At 35.9% G+C, this 22,549-nt stretch overlaps 1 protein-coding gene across 1 annotated transcript in view; it reads right to left on the minus strand.

Moving 5' to 3' along the window:
* Positions 1–22,549, minus strand: part of TOPAZ1 (testis and ovary specific TOPAZ 1) — a 141,547-nt gene that overhangs the window by 50,085 nt on the left and 68,913 nt on the right. The window contains exons 10-11 of the mRNA XM_073232452.1: positions 1,250–1,401; positions 955–1,047 (exon numbers count right to left, since the gene is read on the minus strand). Coding sequence (XP_073088553.1) covers positions 955–1,047; positions 1,250–1,401 — 245 coding nt within the window. The remainder of the gene's footprint in view (positions 1–954; positions 1,048–1,249; positions 1,402–22,549) is intronic.

Genomic DNA, 22,549 nt, shown 5'->3' on the forward strand with positions numbered 1-22,549 from the left:
TAAAAACCTTAGTGTGTGCAACCACTAAGAGACAAATGGGAAACATGAAACATGGAGACACCCGACTTCAAGAATTTAAAGCAAAAGTGAAAGTAGTAATTTTGAATTCAAAACTTGAATATTTTTTCTGTTCTCCATTATCTCTACCACTTTATCTCTTGTACCTCTTGTTTGATACTCATTCTGTCTTTTAGTATAGCACTGGTGTTTATACCTTATCCTCGACTGTAAACTTTCTGAGATTCATCAAATTGATATTTTTTACAACTATTAAAGGTGATTAAGTAATTTTTTATTAAAAAACCTTCCAGGCAAGCAATCCTGCCAAGTTTTATGCAACTAGAGGTATTCACTGAAATATTTGTTCACCTGATAGAGTGGTTCCAAGCAACTGTAAATCCTAAAAACAAGGGTGTGGGTGGTGGTTTCCTGCTACTGAACTTATTCTGAAATGGATGGCTGGGTGGTACCAAATACTAGGACATATTCAACAAAAGTAAAAATTTTAGTACATTTTTAGAGACACAAAAGTTATTATTTTTTGGTTTAGTGTTAAATATAAAATTAACTCCTAGCCATTGTTTCTATCTGCTTTCTTTTAGTCATGATTTTCTACTTATGTATTGATTGTGCACTTATTTTTATTACAAATGACCTAAAGTGTTTTTGAAAAACAGAATTTTCTTTAATCATCTTTAATGTGTAGAGATGAGGGTAGTTCACGAATCAGAAAGAAGCCTGTTACAGTTCCCAGGAGGGTTTGTATTTATTTAAGGGAAGGCCAGTCAGTCACTGGAGTCTGTTTATAAATCCTATTTCAGGAGAACATTTCTGAAAATAGAATTCTTTAGCATGAAGAATGTGAATAAAAGGCAATTTAAGGGTAAAAGTATAAATGATTATTTTCTTGGTTATTCACTATCAAAGAATAAAAGAGATCAAATAAAATCATACCTTGCAAAGGATATCAATTAAAGCAGGCACAGCATTCCTTAATTTCATAGTTGCCACATGCTCAAATATTTCTAGTAATATTTTCAGAGCAGGCTGGATAAAACAAAAAAATTACACTCATTTTCATACTGTAGTAAATCTTCAGTTTCTCAAATACATTTATGCTGAAAAACACAAGTATGTGCTACAGAGTATTTAAACAGCACAGAAATTTAACTGATAATTATACAAACAAGAAAAATAACAAAGAAATTAACTGAAAATATTAAAAAATATATATTTTCAGGTTACTTACCAGCATTTTAACCATTATGCTGAGGTTCACTACCTCAAATACTTCTTTCAATAAACAATGTTTGAGTAAAGAATTTAGAAGATCATTTAGCACTTGTAAATCAAAGTATATACCTGGAGGAAACTTTCTGTAGTACTCCATAAATATATTTACTGAAAACAAAAAAATATATATATTGAAGTCATTTGCTTATTTTAAGGTGTTTTCCTAAATTAGATAAATTTTCCATATTTAAAGATCACATGTAAGTTCTTTTTCTTGAAAGGTACATTTCCAGTATCAGTATAATTTTATGAAAATAAAGCAAAGGTTGATTGTAGTAACATTTTAAGTCAACTAGGTATGTTAGGCACTTAGACTGGGAGTTAAATCCTGGGCTATCCGAAAAAAAAAAAGATCCAAACTGCCTCAGACATCAGAGTCTCAACATGAACTAGGGAGAAATACTCCCAGGGACTCTTCAGGCAATGGCCTGGTTATGTACGAAAGAATTTAATTTGGGGATAGATGCAGACTATTTTGACACACACACCCCTTCTTCTTATTTTAACCCCACCAACATGTTGACCCTGGAGGTATTTTTTATTCCAATTTATGATTATAAACATTCTACTAAAACTTGCAACATGATTTTCTTTGAGAAAGTAGTTCCTTAATGTTGATTCAATTCCTTAATCTATTTTCTATGCAATACTTAACTATTTCCAATTTTTCACCATTAATTTCACCACTAAAATTATTTTAATCAGGATCACTTCATTATTTTTTTATCCATTCCAAAATTTTGCAAGTCAAAATCTACACAGCTTAGCTGAAACTTAGTAAAAATTACTTTATATATGATTATATGATTGTTTAATTATTTCTGCCAAAGAGACTTATTACTATCTGGATTACTTGGCATTGCTTGGAAAGTCAGTAGCTAATGTAAAATTCAATAGCATAATAGAAAAATTAATGTTGAAGTTATAATAACTTTTAACAATTTAATACTATAAGAATATTCAGCTATATTCTAAAGCTTCTCTATATACAATTGCTTTTCCTGGGCATATACAGACAAATTCTTTCTGCTGCTCACTTTGTAATATCTATTCAGTTGCCTATATAAGAAAGAAAGAAAAACTGATAGTATGGGAAATTCAGTATCTGCTACTACAACATTAATAAAACTGGAACTGCAGATATTTAAAGAAGAAGACACAGTTCTTTTGAGTATATATCCAGAATGACTCATGGATCATATAGTAATTTTATTTTTAATATTTTGAGGAACTGCCATTCTGTTTTTCAGGGTCTATACCATTTTAGGTTCCCAACAACAGTGCACAGAGGTTCAAATTTCTCTATATCCTAACAATTGTTTTCTCTTTTCAGTAGTAGCAATCTGAAGAGCATGAGGTGGTATCTCACTGTAGTTTTTATTTGTATTTCCCTAATGTTCAGTGACGTTGAGCATCTTTTCATTTGCTTATTGGCCATTTATTTGCTTATTGGTATGTCTTCTTTGGAGAAATGTCTATTCAACTCCTTTACTGATTTTTAAATCAGGTTTTTTTGTTGAGTTTTAGGAGTTCTCTACATATTCTGGATGTTAATGCCTTATCAGATATATAATTTGCAAGTGTTCTGTTTGCTGTTTTACTCTGTTGATATTGATACTGTCTTTTGATAAACACTTTAAATTTTTCATCAAGTCCAATTTGTCTGTTTTCTTTTGTCTGTGTCTTTGGTGTCATATCCAAGAAATCACTGCCAAACTGTGAAGCTTTTGTTCTTATGATTTCTGCTAACAGTTTTACAGTTGTAGGTCTTACCTTAATTAAGGTCTTTGATCCATTTTAAATTAACATATATATATATATATATATATATATAGTTTTAGGTAAGATACTAATTTTATTCTTTTGCATGTGGATGTCCATTTTCCCCAGCACCATCTGTTGGAAAAACCTATCTTTTCCTCACTGAATGGTCTTGGCATCCTTGTCAAAATTTGACTACATACATGGCAGTTCATGTCTGGGATCTCTATTCTATCCAACTGGTGTATTGGTCTGTTTTTATGCCACTATCACATTCTTTTTGATGACTTTGTAGTCTTGTAGTAAGTCTTCAGGTCAGGAGGTTTTGTTCTTCAAGATTGTTCTGGGATCTTCTGGATTACATATGAATTCTATGATGGGTCTTTCTATTTCTGCACAAAATGTCATTGGGAATTTGATAGGAATTGCACTGAATCTGCAGATCGCTTTGGGCAGTAGAGACATTTCAACAATACTAGGCCTTCCAATCTGTGAACATGGGATGCATTTCCATTCATTTACCTCTTTTTTTTCTTTTGATATTAATGTACAATTACACGAGCAACATTATGGTTACTAGACTCCCCTGATCATCAAGTCCCCACCACATACCCCATTAGTCACTGTCCATCAGTGTAGTAAGATGCTATAGAACCACTACTTTTCTTCTCTGAGCTATACTGCCTTCCCCATGTCCCCCCTACATTACATGTGCTAATCGTAGTGCTCCCTTTACCCCCTTATCCCTCCTTTCCTATCCATCCACCCCAGTCTCTTTCCCTTTGGTAACTGTTAGTCCGTTCTTGGGTTCTATGAGTCTGCTGCTGTTTTGTTCCTTCAGTTTTTGCTTTGTTCTTATACTCCACAGATGAGTTTGATACATGTCTTTTCCCGCCTGGCTTATTTCACTGAGCATAATACCCTCTAGCTCCATCCATGATGTTGCAAATGGTAGGATTGTTTTCTTCTAATGGCTGAATAATATTCCATTGTGTATATGTACCACATCTTCTTTATCCATTCATCTACTGATGGACACAGGTTCCTTCCATTTCTTGGCTATTGTAAATAGTGCTGTGATTAACATAGGGGTGCATAAGTCTTTTTCAAACTGGGCAGCTGCATTCTTAGAATAAATTCCTAGGAGTGGAATTCCTGGGTCAAATGGTATTTCTATTTTTAGGTTTTTGAGGAACCTCCTTACTGCTTTCCACAATAGTTAAACTAATTTACATTGCCACCAGCAGTGTAGGAGGGTTCCCCTTTCTCCACATTCTCGCCAACATCTGTTGTTGTTTGTCTTTTGGGTGGTGGCTATCCTTACTGGTGTGAGGTGATATCTCATTGTGGTTTTAATTTGCATTTCTCTGATGATCAGCGATGTGGAGCATCTTTTCATGTGCCTGTTGGCCATCTGAATTTCTTTGGAGGTTTCCATTCAGATCCTCTGCCTATTTTTTAATTGGATTATTTGCTTTTTGTTTGTTGAGGTGTGTGAGCTGTTTATATAATTAGGATGTCAACCCTTTATTGGATATGTCACTTATGAATATATTCTCCCATACCATAGGATGTTTTTTTGTTCTACTGATGGTGTCCTTTGCTGTACAGAAGCTTTTTAGTTTGATATAGTCCCACTTCTTCATTTTTGCTTTTGTTTCTCTTAGCAGGAGAGATATGTTCATGAAGAAGTTGCTCATGTTTATGTCCAAGAGATTTTTGGCTATATTTTTTTCTAAGAGTTTTATGGTTTCATGACTTACATTCAGGTTTTTGATACATTTTGAGTTTACTTTTGTGTATGGGTTAGATAATAATCCAGTTTCATTCTCTTAGATGTAGCTGTCCAGTTTTGCCAACACCAGCTGTTGAAGAGGCTTTTATTTCCCTATTGTACATCCATGGCATCTTTATCATATATTAATTGACCATATATGCTTGGGTTCATATTTGGGCTCTCTAGTCTGTTCCATTGGTCTATGTCTGCTCTTGTGCCAGTACCAAATTGTCTTGATTACTGTGACTTTGTAGTAGAGTTTGAAGTTGGGAAGAGAGATTTCCCCTGCTTTATTCTTCCTTCTCAGAACTGCTTTGGCTATTCGAGATCTTTTGTGGTTTCATATGAATTTTAGAACTATTTGCTCTAATTCGTTGAATAATGCTTTTGGTATTTTGATAGGCACTGCACTGAATTTGTAGATTGCTTTAGACAGGATGTTCATTTTGACAACATTAATTCTTCCTATCTATGCGCACAGGATGTGTTTCTATTTATTGGTGCCTTCTTTAATTTCTCTCATGACTGTCTTGTAGTTTTCAGGATATGTCTTTCACTTCCTTGGTTAGGTTTATTCCTAGGTATTTTATCCTTTTTTTATGTAATTGTGAATGGAATTGTTTTCCTGATTTCTCTTTCTGCTAGTTCATCTTTAGTATATAGGAATGCAACAGATTTCTGTGTATTAATTTTGTATCCTGCAACTTTGCTGAATTCAGGTATTAGATCTAGTAGTTTTGGGGTGGATTCTTTAGGGTTTTTTATGTGCAGTTTCATGTCATCTGAAGAGGGACAATTTGACTTCTTCCTTGCCAATCTGGATGCCTTTTATTTCTTTGTATTGTCTGATTGCCATGGCTAGGACGTCCAGAATTATGTTGAATAAAAGTGGGGAGAGTGGGCATCCTTGTCTTGTTCCCGATCGTAAAGGAAAAGCTTTCAGCTTCTAGCTGTTCAGTATAATGTTGGCTGTGGGTTTATCATATATGGCTTTTAATATGTTGAGGTACTTGTCCTCTATACCCATTTTATTGAGAGGTTTTTATCATGAATGGATATTGAATTTTGTTGAATGATTTTTCAGCATCTATAGAGATGATCATGAGGTTTTTGTCCTTTTTGTTGATGTGCTGGATAATGTTGATGGATTTTTCAAATGTACCATCCTTGCATCCCTGGAATGAATTCCACTTGATCATGATGGATTATCTTTTGATGTATTTTTGAATTCGGTTTGCTAATATTTTGTTGAGTATTTTTGCATCAATGTTCATCAGGGATATTGGTCTGTAATTTTGTGTGTGTGTGTGGTGTCTTTGCCTGGTTTTAGTAGTAGAGTGATGTTGGCCTCGTAGAATGAGTTTGGGAGTATTCCCTCCTCTTCTACTTTTTGGAAAACTTTTAGGAGAGTGGGTATTAGGTCTTCACTAAGTGTTTGATAAAATTTAGCAGTGAAACCATCTGGTCCAGGAGTTTTGTTCTTGGGTAATTTTTTGGTTACCAATTCAATTTCCTTGCTGGTAATTGGTCTGTTTAGATTTTCTGTTTCTTCCCGGGTCTGCCTTGGAAGGTTGTATTTTTCTAGAAAGTTGTCCATTTCTTCTAGGTTATCCAGTTTATTACCATACAACTTTTCATAGTATTCTCTCATAATTATTTGTGTTTCTGTGGTGTCAGAATATTTTCTATACAGTTTTTTTTTGTGGAATCTTTAGGGTTTTCTACATATAAGATCATATCAATTGCAAACAGAAATAATTTTATTTCTTCTTTTCCAAAGTGGATATATTTCATTTGTCTTGTCTAACTGTTTTGGCTAGAACTTCCAGTTTATTGTTGAATGAAAGTGCTGAAAGCAGGCATTCTTGCCTTGGTTCTTGATTTTAGAGGAAAAGCTTTGTCTTTCACCATTGAGGATAATGTCTGGTTGCCCCTCTATATGAAAAGTTCTCTTTATGCCACTTCACTTTTATGGAAGACCTACATTAATACCTGTTTTTGCTAACTGAAAGAAATCTGAAGAGAACTTTTGCTTTTATGAAATGGGAATTGCTTCTTTGCTGTATATCAATTTGTCTTAAGAAAGGTTTCATATGAATGCTCTACTTTTGGATAGTGGGATAAATTTTTATGGCTTTTATTATGTTGGATAGTTTCCTTTTATTCCTAGGTTCTTTTGTTTTTATCTTGAAAGGGTGCTGAGTTTTGTCAAATGGTTTTTCTGCATCATTTGAGATAATCATGGTTTTTCTCCTTCATTCTGTTAATGTGATTTTTGCATCTTTAACCATCCTTACATTCCAAGGCAAATCCCAGGTGGCCATGATGTATAATCCTTTCAATATGCTGCTGAACTTGGTTTGGTAGTATTTTGTTGAGAATTTTTGTTATCAATATTCACAAAGTCTGTAGTTTTCTTTTCTTACAGTCTTTGTTTGGCTTTCGTATCAGGGTAATGGTAGCCTCAACCTCAGAATGAGTTAGCAAGTGTTCCTTCCTCTTTAACTTTTTGGAAAAGTTTGAGGATTGGTATTGGTTCATCTTTGACTGTTTGGTAGAACTCATTTATAAAGCCATTGGATACAGGATTTCTCTTTGTTAGTAGATTTTTTTCATTATTGACCCAATCTCTAATCCAATAATTATAAATCTACTCAGATTTTCTATTTTTTCATTACACAGTTAGATAGGTTTTGTACAACTAGGAATTTACCCATTTCATTTAGGTTATCTAACTTGTTTGTATACAATTATTCATACTAGTTTTATAATCATTTTTATTACTGCAGAATCATATTAATGTCCCTACTTTCATTTTTTATTTTGGTAATTTGAATCTTCTTTTTTTTCATCCGTTTAGCTAAAGGTTTGCTAATTTTGTTGGTCTTTTGAAGAACCAACTCTTTATCTTACTGAATTTTCTCACTTTTTTCTATTCTATATTTTGCTTATTTCTGCTCTAATCTTTATTACTCCCTTCCTTCTGATGGATTTGGGTTTAGTTTATTTTTCTCCCTTTAGTTACTTCAGTTGTAAAGTTAGGTTGTTGATTTGAGATCATTCTTATTTTTTAATGCAAGCCTTTACACCTACAAATTTCCGTCTTAGCACCACTTTCAATGTGTCCCATAAATTTTGGTATATTTCCTTATCATTAATCTCTAAAATAGTTTCTAATTTCCCTTGTGATTTCTTCTTTGATTCATGGTTAAGTCACTCAGTTTCTATAGCTTTTTAATTTTCCAGTTTTTCTTATTACTGGTTTCTAATGCTATCCTGTTGTGGCCAGAGAAGACAGTGTGGATAATTACTATTTTTAAAAATTAAGGTATCACTGATATACAATCTTACGAAGGTTTCACATGAGCAACATTGTTGTTACTACATTCACCCATATTACAAAGTCCCCACCATACCCTATTTCAGTCACTCTCTATCAGCATAGTAAGATGCTATGGAGTCATTACTTGTCTTCTCTGTGATCTACCTATATTGTGATTGCAAAATATAGTGCCCCTTAATCCCCTTTTCCCTCCATCACCCCCTCAACCTCCCCAACACCTTCCCTTTGGTAACCTCTAGTCCCTTCTTGGGAGTCTGTGAGTCTGCTGCTGTTTCATTCCTTTGGTTTTGCTTTATTGTTATACTCTGCAAATGATGTCATTTGGTACTTGTCTTTCTCCACCTGGCTTATTTCACTGAGCATAATACCCTCTAGCTTTATCCATGTTATTGCAAAGGTTAGGATTTATTTTCTTCTTATGGATGAAAAATATTCCATTGTGCATATGTACTGTGTCTAATTTATCCATTCATCTATCGATGAACACTTACGTTGCTTCCGTATCTTGGCTATCCTCAATTATGTGCCAATAACAAGGCTGAGCATGTATCTTTTTGAATTAGTGATTTCGTTTTCTTGAGGTAAATTCCCAGAAGTGGAGTTCCTGGGTCAAACAGTATTTCTATTTTTGTTTTTTTGAGGAAACTCCATTCTGCTTTAGAGAGTGGTTGCATGAATTTACAGTCCCACCAAAAGTATTGGAGGGTTCCTATTTCTCTGCATCATCACCAGCATTTGTTCAATCTTGTCTTTTGGATAGTAGCCAGTCTAACTGGTGTGAAATAATATCTCATTGTGGTTTTAATTTGCTTTTCTCTGATGATTAGTGATATTGAGCATATTTTCATGTGCCTATTGGCCATTTGTATTTCTTCTTTGGAGAAGTGTCTGTTCAGATCCTCTGCCCATATTTTAATCAGGTTATTTGTTTTTTGGGAGTTGAGGCATATGAGTTCTTTATATATTTTGCATGCTAACCCCTTATCAGATGAGTCATTTATAAATATATTCTCCTATACTGTAGGATGACTTTTTGTTCTGCTGATGGTGTCCTTTGCTGTACAGAAGCTTTTTAGTTTGATGTAGTCCTATTTGTTCATTTTTTATTTTGTTTCCCTTGCTGGAGGAGATGTGTCCAGGAAAAAATTACTCATGTTTATATTTGAGAGATTTTGTCTATGTTTTCTTCTAAGACAATTTTATGGTTTCATGTCTTACATTCAGGTCTTTGATCCATTTCAAGTTTACTTGTATGTATGAAGTTAGACAACAATCCAGTTTCATTCTCTTACATGTAGCCATCCAGTTTTGCCAACTTCAACCATTTGTTGAAGACGCTGTCATTCCCTCATTGTATATCCATGGTTCCTTTATCATATATTAATTGGCCAATATGTGTGGGTTTCTATCTGGGCTCTCTATTCTGTTCCACTGACCTATGGGTCTGTTCTTGTGTCTGAACCAAATTGTTTTGAATACTGTGGCTTTGTAGTGCAGCTTGAAGTTAGGGAGTGTAATCCACCCAGCTTTGTTCTTCCTTCTAAGGATTGTTTTGGCCATTCAGGGTCTTTTATGGTTCCATATGAATTTTAGAACTATTTGTTCTAGTTCATTGAAGAATGCTGTTGGTACTCTGATAGTGATTGCACTGGATCTGTAGGTTCCTTTAGGCAGGGTGGCCATTTTGACAATATTAATTCTTCCTATCTATGAGCACAGAATGTATTTCCACTTGTTGATGTCTTCCTTAACTTCTCTCATGAGTTTCTTGTAGTTTTCAGGGTACAGGTTTTTCACCTTCTTGGTTAGGTTTATTCCTAGATATTTTATTCTTTTTCATGCAATTGTAATTGTAGTTGTTTTCCTGATTTCTCATTCTTTTAGTTCATTGTTAGTATATAGGAATGCAGCAGATTTCTGTGTATTAATTTTGTATACCGCAACTTTGCTGATTTCAGTTATTAGTTCTAGTAGTTTTTTGGCATATTCTTCAGGGTTTTTTTTATGTACAGTATCATGTCATCTGCAAAACATGACAGTTTCACTTCTTCCTCACTAATGTGGATGCCTTTTATTTCTTTGGGTTGTCTGATTGCCATGGCTAGGACCTCCAGTACTATGTTGACTACAACTGGTGAGAGTGGGCATCCTTGTCTTGTTCTTGATCTTAGAGGAAAAGTTTTCAGCTTTTCACTGTTAGGTATGATGTTGACTATGGGTTTGTCATATATGGCCTTTATTATTTTGAGGTACTTGCTGTCTATATCCATTTTGTTGAGAGGTTTTAACATGAATGGACATTAAATTTTGTCAAATAATTTTTCAGCATCTATTGAGATGATTGTGTGATTTTTGTCCTTTTTGTTGATGTGGTGTATGATGCTGATGGATTTTCAAGTATTATACCATCCTTGCATTCTTGGAATAAATCCCACTTGGTCATGATGATATTTATGATGTAGTTTTGAATTCAGTTTGCTAATATTTCATTGAGTATTTTTGCATCTATATTCATCAGGGATATTGGCCTGTAAATTTCCTTTTTTGTGGTGTGTTTGTCTGGTTTTGGTGGTAGAGTGATGCTGGCCTCATAGAATGAGTTTGGAAGTATTCCCACATCTTCAAGTTTTTGGAAAACTTTAAGGAGAATGGGTATTAGGTTTTCTCTAAATGTTTGATAAAATTCAGCAGTGAAGGTATCTGGTCCAAGAATTTTGTTCTTAGGTAGTGTTTTGATTACCAACTCAACTCCATTGCTGGTAATTGGTCTGATCAAATTTTGTTTCTTCCTGTGTCATCAGTCTTGGAAGGTTGTATTTTTCTAGAAAGTTGTCCATTTCTTCTAGGTTATCCAACTTGTTAGCATATAATTTTTCATAGTATTCTCTAATAATTCTTTCTATTTCTGTGGTGTCCATAGTGGTTTCCCCTTTCTCATTTCTGATAATATTTATGTGTGTACACTCTTTTTTTTCTTGATAAGTTTGCATAGGGGTTTATCTTTATTTTCTTGAAGAATCAGCTCCTGCTTTCATTGATTCTTTCTAATGTTTTATTCTTCTTGATCTTATATATTTCTGCTCTAATCTTTATTATGTCCCTCCTACTGACTTTGGGCTTCATTTTTCTTCTTTTTCTAGCTTCATTAATTGTGCTTTAGACTGTTTATTTGGGATTGTTCTCCTTTCCTGAGGGAGGCCAATATACTTCCCTCTTAAACTGCCTTCACTGTATCCTACAGATTTTGGGTTGTTTTTTTTTTCATTTGTCTCCATATATTGTTTAATCTTGGTTTTTATTTTGTCATTGATCCACTGATTACTTAGGAGTATGTCATTAAGCCTCCATGTGTTTGTGGGATTTTTTGTCTTATTTGCATTATGTACTTATAGTTTCATACCTTTGTGGTCTGAGAAGCTGGTTGGCACAATTTCAATCTTTTTGAATTTACTGAGGTTCTATTAGTGGCCTAGTATGTGATCTATTCTGGAAAACATTCTATGTACACTTAGGAAGAATATGTATCCTGTTGCTTTTGGATGGGGTGTTCTGTAGATGTCTGTTACGTCCCTTTTTCTAATGCATTGTTCATGGCTTCTGTCTCATCATTTATTTTCTGTCTGGTTGATCTGTCCTTTGAAGTGAGTGGCGTGCTGAAGTCTCCTAAAATGAGTGCATTGCATTTTATTTCTCCCTTTAATTTTGTTAGTATTTGTTTCATATATCTACGTGCTCCCATACTGGGTGCAGAGGTAGTTACAATGGTTATATCCTCTTGCTGGACTGACCCCTTTATCATTATGCAAAGTCCTTCTTTGTCCCTTGCTACTTTCTTTGCTTTGAAATCTATTTTGTCTGACATAAATACTGCTACTTCTGCTTTTGTCTCCCTATTGTTTGCATAAAATATCTTTTTCCATCTCTTCACCTGTCTATGTCTTTGGGTTTCAAGTCTCTGGTAGGCAGCATATGATGGGGCCTGTTATTTTTTAATCCATTCTGTAACTGTATGTCTTTTGATTGTTGCATTCAATGCTTTTACAGTTAGGGTGATTATCAATTGATATGTAGTTATTGCCATTGCAGGCTTTAGATCTGTGGTTACCAAAGGTTCAAGGGCAGCTTCCTTATTATCTAACAGTCTAACTTAACTCACTTACTATGTTATTCCAAACACAATCCAAAGGTTCTCCCCCTACCTTCTTTTTTTCCTCCTTCTCCACTCTTTAATATATTTGGTGTGATATTCTGTAGTTTGTTTATTGCCTAACTTTGTGAGTAGTTGACTTAATTTTGCTTTTGCTTAGTAATTACTTGGCCTACTTCCTTTTACTGTGGTTTTATTTTCTCTGGTACCAACTATTTAGCTTTTGGAGCACTTCTATCTCAAGCAGTCCCTTTAAAATACACTGTAGAGATGGTTTGTGGGAGGTAAATTCCCTCAACTTTTGCTTATTTGGAAATTGTTTAATCCCTGCTTCAAATTTCAATGATAATCTTGCCGGGTTGCCCTTCTGTTTCACTGCATTAAATACATAATGCCACTTCCTTCTGGCCTGTAAGTTTTCTGCTGAGAAGTCTACTGATAGCCTCATGGGCTTTCCTTTATAAGTGATCTTTCTTCTCTCTGGCTGCTTTCAATATTCTCTTCTTGTCCTTAATCTTTGCCATATTAATTACTGTGTCTTCGTTTTGTCTTTCTAGGGTCCCATGTGTTGGGAGATTGCTGTACTTCCATGACCTGAGACTGGTTACTTTCCTAGATTGCGGAAAGTTTCAGCAATTATTTCCTCAAAGAGACTTTCCATCCCTTTCTCTCTCTTCTTCTTCTGGTATCCCTATAATGCGAATGTTCCATTTGGCTTGGTTGCAGAGTTCTCTTCTTATTCTTTCATTCCTAGAGATCCTTTTTTCTCTTTGTGCCTCAGGACCTTTGTTTTCCTGTTCTATAATTTCTATTTCATTTACCATCTTCTTTACCTCAATGAATCTATTTTTAAACTCCTCCATTGTATGTGTCATTTCAGATACTATATTTTTCAAAGTTTCTGTCTGTTTTTTCATGTCCTGAGGTCTTGACTATTTCTCTGTAGATCCATGAGGATGTTTATGATTTTTATTTTGAAATCTTTATCAAGAAGATTGGTGATTTTAGTTCCATTTAGCTTTCTTTCTGGCATCTTTTTCTTTATTTTTGTTTGGACAAAATTTTTTTTGCCATAGATGGCATCTTCTAGTGCCTAGTAGCTCTACTCTTTGGAGCTGCAGAGTATCTGTAGCAATGTGGGGGTCACAGCCAGGAGAAAAGAGATCTTTCCTGCCATCCTGACTGTGGGGCCTGCCTCCATTGCCAAGTCCATTGGGCCAAGTGCACAGGGAGGAGCCTCTGTGTTACACCCCTGTAGCTGCCATAGGTGTGGCCATCCTCTGGCCTGCCTGGTTATGATGGCAGGGGCAGCAGGTGAGCAGGATCAGTGCCTGCCAGGAGGAAAGAGCAGCAGGCTGTGTACCACAGTGAGGGGCCTTGGGGCTGCAATGCCAGCCAGAGAGATGGAGCATCTGAAGCTCCTGAGCATTCCCAACCTGCCTGGCTGTGTGCCAGGATGATTTTGTCTACCTGCCCTTTCTCCTGAGCAGCGAGCTCTGTGTAATCTTTAACCCTTTAGCACCCTCTTTCTGTTGGGAAGTCTTTCAAAGTTCCTGCCTTTCTTTTATCCAAGGGGGGCTGGCTGTATGTACCTATTCTCCACAAGCAGCTGTAATCTCAGTCTCTCTGCATATTCTGCTTTTACTTACTTTCTAATCCCAGTAATCTCCAGAGCACCATGTAATGACAGTTTGTGCTTCCAGAACAGATCTCCATGGTTGGATGTTTAGCAGTTCTGGGCTTCTACTCCTTCCGTTTCATTTCTGTTCCTCCCACCTGTGAGCTGGGGTCGGGAAAGGACTTAGGTCCTGCCAGATTATGGCTTTGTTACTTTACCCTTTTCTGTGAGGTCTTCTCCTTTCCCCAGATGTAGGCAGTCTGTTTGGCAGTCTTCCAGTAGCTTTCAGGATTAGTCGTATTTGCCGTGTTTTCGTGTTATATGTGGTTTGGGGAGGAAGTTTCTGCCTCACTTCTCACACTGCCATCTTTTTCCTCAGTCCTGATAACTATGTTTAAAAATCTTTTGAGACTTAATTTGTTCCCTAATCTATCAGTCTACCCTAGAAAATGTTCCATGTCCTCCTGAGAAGAATGTGTATGCTGTTATTGTTGGGTAGACTGTTCTGTATTTGACTGTTAGATATAGTTGGTATATTGTGTTAAGTCCTGTATTCCTTTACTAATTTTCTGATTGTTCTATACATTACTATGAGTGGAGTACTGACATTTCCAACTATTGCAGAACTGTCCAGTTCTCTCTTCGGTTCTAATAGTGATTACTTTATATATTTTCATTGTCTGTTATTACATATAAATGTATGTAATACATAAATCTTCCCGCTGTATGAAACTTTTATTACTTTAGTATTTTTTCTCTTGTAATCTTTTTTGACGTAGTCTATTTTGTCTGATATTAGTGTAGCTACCCCTGTTCTTTTCCGATTACTACTTCTATAGAATATCTTTTCGAATTCATTCACTTTCCATCTTTCTTTGTATGTAAATTGAATATCTTATACATAGCATATAGTTAGATCATGTGTTTTTATCCATTGTTCTAATCTCTGTCATTTGCTTGGAGAGTTTAATCTATTTACTTTAAAAGTAATTATGACACAACACAAAGCCCCAACTTCTGTGGGAAGCAGCGAAAGCAGTCTTAAGAGGAAAGTATACAGCAATCCAGGCATGATTAAAGAAGGAAGAACAATCCCAAATGAATAGTCTAACATCACAATTATTGAAACTGGAAAAAGAAGAACAAATGAGGCCTAAGTAAGCAGAAGGAGGGACATAATAAAGATCAGAGAAAAAAAACAAAATTGAGAAGAATAAAACAATAGAAAAAAATCAATGAAACCAAGAGCTGGTTATTTGAGAAAATAAACAAAATAGATAAGCCTCTAACCAAACTTATTAAGAGAAAAAGAGAATCAACACATCAACAGAATCAGAAATGAGAATGGAAAAATCACGACAGACTCCACAGAAATACAAAGAATTATTACAGACTACTATGAAAACCTATATACTAACAAGCTGGAAAACCTAGAAGAAAGGGACAACTTCCTAGAAAAATACAACCTTCCAAAACCCAGAAAGAAACAGAAAATCTAAACAGACCAATTGCGAGCAAAGAAATTGAAACAGTAATCAAAACACTACCCAAAAACAAAATCCCCGGGCCAGAAGGATTTACCTCGGAATTTTATCAGACATACAGCGAAGACATAATACCCATTCTCCTTAAAGTTTTCCAAAAAAATAGAAGAGGAGGGAACACTCCCGAACTAATTCTATGAAGCCAACATCACCCTAATACCAAAACCAGGCAAAGACCCCAACAAAAAGGAAAATTACAGACCAATATCCCTGATGAATGTAGATGCAAAAATACTCAGCAAAATATTAGCAAACAGAATTCAAAAATACATAAAAAGAATCATAGACTATGACCAAGTGGGATTCACCAAGGGATCCAAGGATGGTACAACATTCAAAAATCCATCAACATCATCCACCACATCAACAAAAAGGACAAAAACCACACGATAATCTCCATAGATGCTGAAAAAGCATTTGACAAAATTCAACACCCATTCATGATAAGAACTCTCAGCAAAATGGGTATAGAGGGCAAGTACCTCAACACAATAAAGGCCATATATGATAAACCCACAGCCAACATCATACTGAACAGTGAGAAGCTGAAACCTTTTCCTCTGAAATAGGGAACAAGACAGGGATGTCCACTCTCCCCACTGTTATTTAACATAGTACTGGAGGTCTTAGCCATGGCAATTAGACAAAACAAAGAAATACAAGGAATCCAGATTGGTAAAGAAGTTAAACTGTCACTATTTGCAGATGACATGATATTGTACATAAAACACCCTAAGGACTCCACTCCAATACTACTAGAACTAGTAACGGAATTAAGCAAAGTTGCAGGATACAAAATTAACACACAGAAATCTTGTGGCTTTCCTATACACTAACAATGAACCAATAGAAGGAGAAATCAGGAAAACAACTCCATTCATGATTGCATCAGAAAAGAATAAAATACCTAGGAATAAGCCTAACCAAAGAAGTGAAAGACCTATACCCTGAAAACTACAAGACACTCTTAAGAGAAAATAAAGAGGACACTAACAAATGGAAACTCATCCCATGCTCTTAGATAGGAAGAATTAATATCATCAAAATGGCCATCCTGCCCAAAGCAATGTACAGATTTGATGCGATCCCTATCAAACTACCAGCAACATTCTTCAACAAACTGGAACAAATAGTTCAAAAATTCATATGGAAACACCAAAGACCCCGAATAGCCAAAGCAATCCTGAGAAAGAAGAATAAAGGGGGGATGGATCTCACTCCCCAACCTCAAGCTCTACTACAAAGCCATAGTAATCAAGACAATTTGGTACTGGCACAAGAACAGAGCCACAGACTAGTGGAACAGATTAGAGACTCCAGACATTAACCCAAACATATATGGTCAATTAATATTCAATAAAGGAGCCATGGACATACAATGGGGAAATGACAGTCTCTTCAACAGATGGTGCTGGCAAAACTGGACAGCTACTTGTAAGAAAATGAAACTGGACCATTGTCTAACCCCATACACAAAAGTAAATTTGAAATGGATCAAAGACCTGAATGTAAATCATGAAACCATAAAACTCTTGGAAAAAAACATAGGCAAAAACCTCTTAGACATAAACATGAGTGATCTCTTCTTGAACATATCTCCCCGGGCAAGGAAAACAACAGCAAAAATGAGCAAGTGGGACTACATTAAGCTGAAAAGCTTCTGTACAGCGAAAGACACCATCAATAGAACAAAAAGGAACCCTACAGTATGGGAGAATATATTTGAAAATGACAGATCTGATAAAGGCTTGACGTCCAGAATATATAAAGAGCTCACACGCCTCAACAAACAAAAAACAAATAACCCAATTAAAAAATGGGCAGAGGAACTGAACAGACAGTTCTCCAAAAAAGAAATACAGATGGCCAAGAGACACATGAAAAGATGCTCCACATCGCTAATTATCAGAGAAATGCAAATTAAAACTACAATGAGGTATCACCTCACACCAGTAAGGATAGCTGCCATCCAAAAGACAAACAACAACAAATGTTGGCGAGGCTGTGGAGAAAGGGGAACCCTCCTACACTGCTGGTGGGAATGTAAATTAGTTCAACCATTGTGGAAAGCAGTACGGAGGTACATCAAAATGCTCAAAACAGACCTACCATTTGACCCAGGAATTCCACTCCTAGGAATTTACCCTAAGAACGCAGCAATCAAGTTTGAGAAAGACAGATGCACTCCTATGTTTATCGCAGCACTATTTACAATAGCCAAGAATTGGAAGCAACCTAAATGTCCATCTGTAGATGAATGGATAAAGAAGATGTGGTACATATACACAATGGAATACTACTCAGCCATAAGAAGTGGAAAAATCCAACCATTTGCAGCAACATGGATGGAGCTGGAGAGTATTATGCTCAGTGAAATAAGCCAAGCGGAGAAAGAGAAATACCAAATGATTTCACTCATCTGAGGAGTATAGGAACAAAGGAAAAACTGAAGGAACAAAACAGCAGCAGAATTACAGAACCCAAAAATGGACTAACAGAAGATCAAGGCCTAGCTTGGATACCCAGAAAATGAACTAAGATACGATATGAGGAGGAGCTTCCGGCATCAGCACTCTCTGGAGGACTCGTGCCGGGGGATGATCATCAAAAAGCCTCCACAGGGATCCGGACGATGCTGCGGTTGTGGCTGCATCCAGCCCACCGTCTCCTGGACTTGCCATAAGAAGGAGGAGGGAGATGTCTAGGCTGGCATGTGCATACAGTGAGACAACGAATTTGACTGGATCTGTACTGTTGGAACTCAACCAGGAGTTGGGAGGGGTGCAAGTTGTAGCACCCCAAAATCTCATGACTATAGACTATCTATGGTTAAAAGAACATATGGGATGTGAACAGATCCCAGAAATGGGCTGCTTTAATTTGTCTGATGGTTCAAGTACAGTTCGAAAATATCCATCATATCATAGATAAATTTTCACAAATGCCTAGGGTGCCTAAATGGTTTTCTTGGCTTCACTGGAGATGGCTGGTAATTATAGATTTGCTTTGTTTATGTCACCGTATTCCTATTATGTTAATATGTGTGTGCAAATTAGTTAGTAGTTTAAAACCTATACATACTTAAGGTACTATACAAGAAGATATGTCAAAGAAATAATCAATCCTCCCAAGTTTCCTTCATATGCTACATCTATAGCTTTTCTTCTTCCTTCCTAATTACAAACCTTAAATAGAATTCGTGCCTCATATCGAATTTACCGAGTATCATAATTCCTCCAGGTGGTAAAGATACCTCGAGACAAGTGCTGGGCATAGAAGCCACAGGGCATAAATCTGCAAAGAAGTAAAAAGCTAACCTTTGCAAACAATATGGCTTCTCTCTCACTTACCAACTTTACATTTCCCTGTATGGCCCCGGAAGATGACTGGTTAGCCAGAGACGGGTAAGATTCCTCAAGGGAGGAACAACCTAAGACAGGCACAGTCGCAGGGGGGCCATCAGGTGAGAATTTGGGGATCAACAGAGGTGAGGCTCAGAACCTCACCCCCCCTGCTTTGAGAGAAATCTTCTGCATCCGTGGATGTCTTGCTGCCCTTGTCTAGCCTGGATTAATACTTAGTCCATAGGCACACACCTGATCATCTGATCATCTACATTTGCCTTCTTACAGCACTAAACTATGTTTTCTACCTTTATCTTGCATCTACCTACCACTTCAGCATTTTATTAAAAATAAAAATAATAATAATAATAGGAGAAATGTGGGATCAACATATAAATCAAGTACAAAAATCAAATGAATATTCATATTTGACCTGATGGTTTATAGGTCATATTGCATGATCAAAACCGAAAGTTTCTGTGATGAATGCCCTTGTACTGTTCACCATGTAAGAATTTATTCACTCTGTAAGAATTCGTTCACCATGTAAGAACTTGTTCGTTATGCTTCAGAAGATTGGAGACTGACGAGAATTAGGCTTGAGATGGATTAATGATTGTACATTGAGCATTGACCCCCCTATACTGAATTTTATTGTTGTTAACAACCATTTGATCAATAAATATGAGAGATGCCCTCTCAAAAAAAAAAAAAAAAAAAAAAATATCTTAGACATAAACATGAGTGACCTCTTCTTGAACATATCTCCCCGGGCAAGGAAAATAAAAGCAAAAATGAACAAGTGGGTCTATATCAAGCTGAAAAGCTTCTGTACAGCAAAAGACACCATCAACAGAACAAAAAGGTACCCTACAGTATGGGAGAATATATTTGTAAATGACAGATCTGATAAAGGCTTAACAATCAGAATATATAAAGAGCTCACCCACCTAAAAAAACAAAAAACAAATAATCCAATTAAAAAATGGGCAGAGGAACTGAACAGACAGTTCTCCTAAAAAGAAATTCAGATGGCCAATAGACACATGAAGAGATGCTCCACATCGCTAGTTATCAGAGAAATGCAAATTAAAACCACAATGAGATATCACCTCACACCAGTAAGGATGGCTACCATTCAAAAGATAAACAACAACAAATGTTGGCGAGGTTGTGGAGAAAGGGGAACTCTCCTATACTGCTGGTGAGAATGAAAATTAGTTCAACCATTGTGGAAAGCAATATGGAGGTTCCTCAAAATAGACTTACCATTTGACCCAGGAATTCCACTCCTAGAAATTTACCTTAAGAATGCAGCACTCCAGTTTGAAAAAGACGGATGCACCCCTATGTTTATCACAGCACTATTTACAATAGCCAAGAATTGGAAGCAACCTAAGTGTCCATCAGTAGATGAATGGATAAAGAAGATGTGGTACACATACACAATGGAATATTATTCGGCCATAAGAAGAAAACAAATCCTACCATTTACAACAACGTGGATGGAGCTAGAGGGTATTATGCTCAGTGAAATAAGCCAAGCAGAGAAAGACAAATACCAAATGATTTCACTCATCTGTGGAGTATAAGAACAAAGGAAAAACTGAAGGAACAAAACAGCAGCAGAATCATAGAACCCAAGAAGGGACCAACAGTTACCAAAGGGAAAGAGACTGGGGAGAATGGGAGGGTATGGAGGGATAAAGGCAAGGAAGAAGAAAGGGGGTATTATTATTAGCATGTATAATGTGGGGGGTGGGGGAAAGGGGAGGGCTGTGCAACACAGAGAAGACAAGTAGTGATTCTACAACATTTTGCTATGCTGATGGACAGTGACTGTAATGGGGTTTGTGGGGGGGGACTTGGTGTAGGGGAGAGCCTAGTAAACATAACATTCTTCATGTAATTGTAGATTAATGATAACAAAAAAACTGGGGGATCACTCCCTGATAGGATAAAATTAACTGCAAATCAATGATTAATGCATGCTTTACATATCTTTAATTTTGATCTTTTAAAGGGTGTCGGATGATCAGCTATGGAAGTACATTTTTCTGATAATATTTCTTTCTCAAAAAAAAAAAAAAAAAGCAGTTCCTGTGTGGTGATCTCCAATAGGTTCTTAACAATGGTATAAAGGTCATATCAAAGTGTGGGCAAAGGGTTTGTTTGTGTTTATACAGAGGATCAAAGTCTAATTTGGCTACCCAGAAAACGAATTAAGAGACGATATGAAGAAGAACTTCCAACATTAACATCCTCTGGAAGAGTCATTCCAGAAGATGATCATCAAAAAACTTCAACAAAGATCCTGGTGCTGTTGCCGTTGTAGCTGCATTCATGCCACCAGTTCCTGGACTTGCCATTGGAATGAAGAAGGAGATACCTAAGCTAGCCTGTGCATACAGTAAAACAACAAATTTGGATCTATACTGTCAGAACTCAACCAAGAATTAGGAGAAGGCAAGTTGCAGTGCTCCAAAATTGTGCGACTATAGACCATCTACTGTTAAAAGAACAAATGGGATGTGAACAGTTCCCAGGAATGTGTTGTTTTAATTTGTCTGATTTTTCTCAAACTATTCAAATTCAGTTAGACAATATCCATCATATCATTGATAAGTTTTCACAAATGCCTAGGGTACCTAACTGGTTTTCTTGGTTTCACTGGATATGGCTGGTAATTGTAGGTCTGCTTTTGTTATGTATCTGTATTCCTATTTGGTTAATGTGTGTATGCAATTTAATTAGTAGCTTGTTAAAACCTATACATGCTTATGTTACTCTACAAGAAGATATGTCAAAGAAATAATCAATCGTCCCATGTTTTCTTCTGTCTGCTACTTCTATAGCTTTTCTTCTTCCCTCCTAATTACAACCCTTTAGTAGAATTCGTGCCTCATACCGAGTATCATAATTCTTCCAAGTGGTAAAGATACCTCAAGACAAATGCTGGGCATAGAACCCACTGGGCATAAATCTACAAAGAAGTAAAAAGCTAACCTTTTCAAAGAATATTGAATCTCTCTCACTTACCAACCTTACATTTCCCTGTATGTGGGATTCACATATAAATCAAGTATAAAAATCAAACGAATAATCATGTCTTGATTGTTTATAGTTCATGATGCGTGATCAAAACCAGAAGTTTCTGTGATGACTGCCCTTGCACTGTTCACCATGTAAGAACTTATTCACTATGTAATAACTTGTTCACCATGTAAGAACTTGTTCGTTATGCTTCAGAAGATTGGAGACTGTTGAGAATTAGGCTTGGGGTTGATTAATGATGGTGCATTGGGTCCCCTATACAGAATTGTATTGTTGTTAACAACCACTTGATCAATAAATATGAGAGATGCCCTCTCAAAAAAACAAAAAAAAAAAGTAATAATAAGAAAGGACTTACTTATGTCATTTTACTCTTTGTTTTTTATATGTATTCTTATAGCTTTTTTGTTCCTTCCTTACTTATTTTTTTTTACATATTTTTTGTAGTTATAGTTTAAATTACATTTTTATTTCCTCCTCTGTATAGTCTATAGCATTTTCCTTTAAGGTTACCACAGGGATTACATTTCACATCCTAATGTAATGACATTAAAATTTGGTAATATTTAAAAATTTTTTAATTGAAATGTAATTGTATATTATATTGGTTTCAGATGTACAGCAGAGTGATTCAACAATTATATACATCACTAAATGTTATGACAAGT

Source organism: Manis javanica, chromosome 3 (assembly GCF_040802235.1).
Source record: "Manis javanica isolate MJ-LG chromosome 3, MJ_LKY, whole genome shotgun sequence".
Lineage (NCBI taxonomy): Eukaryota > Metazoa > Chordata > Mammalia > Pholidota > Manidae > Manis > Manis javanica.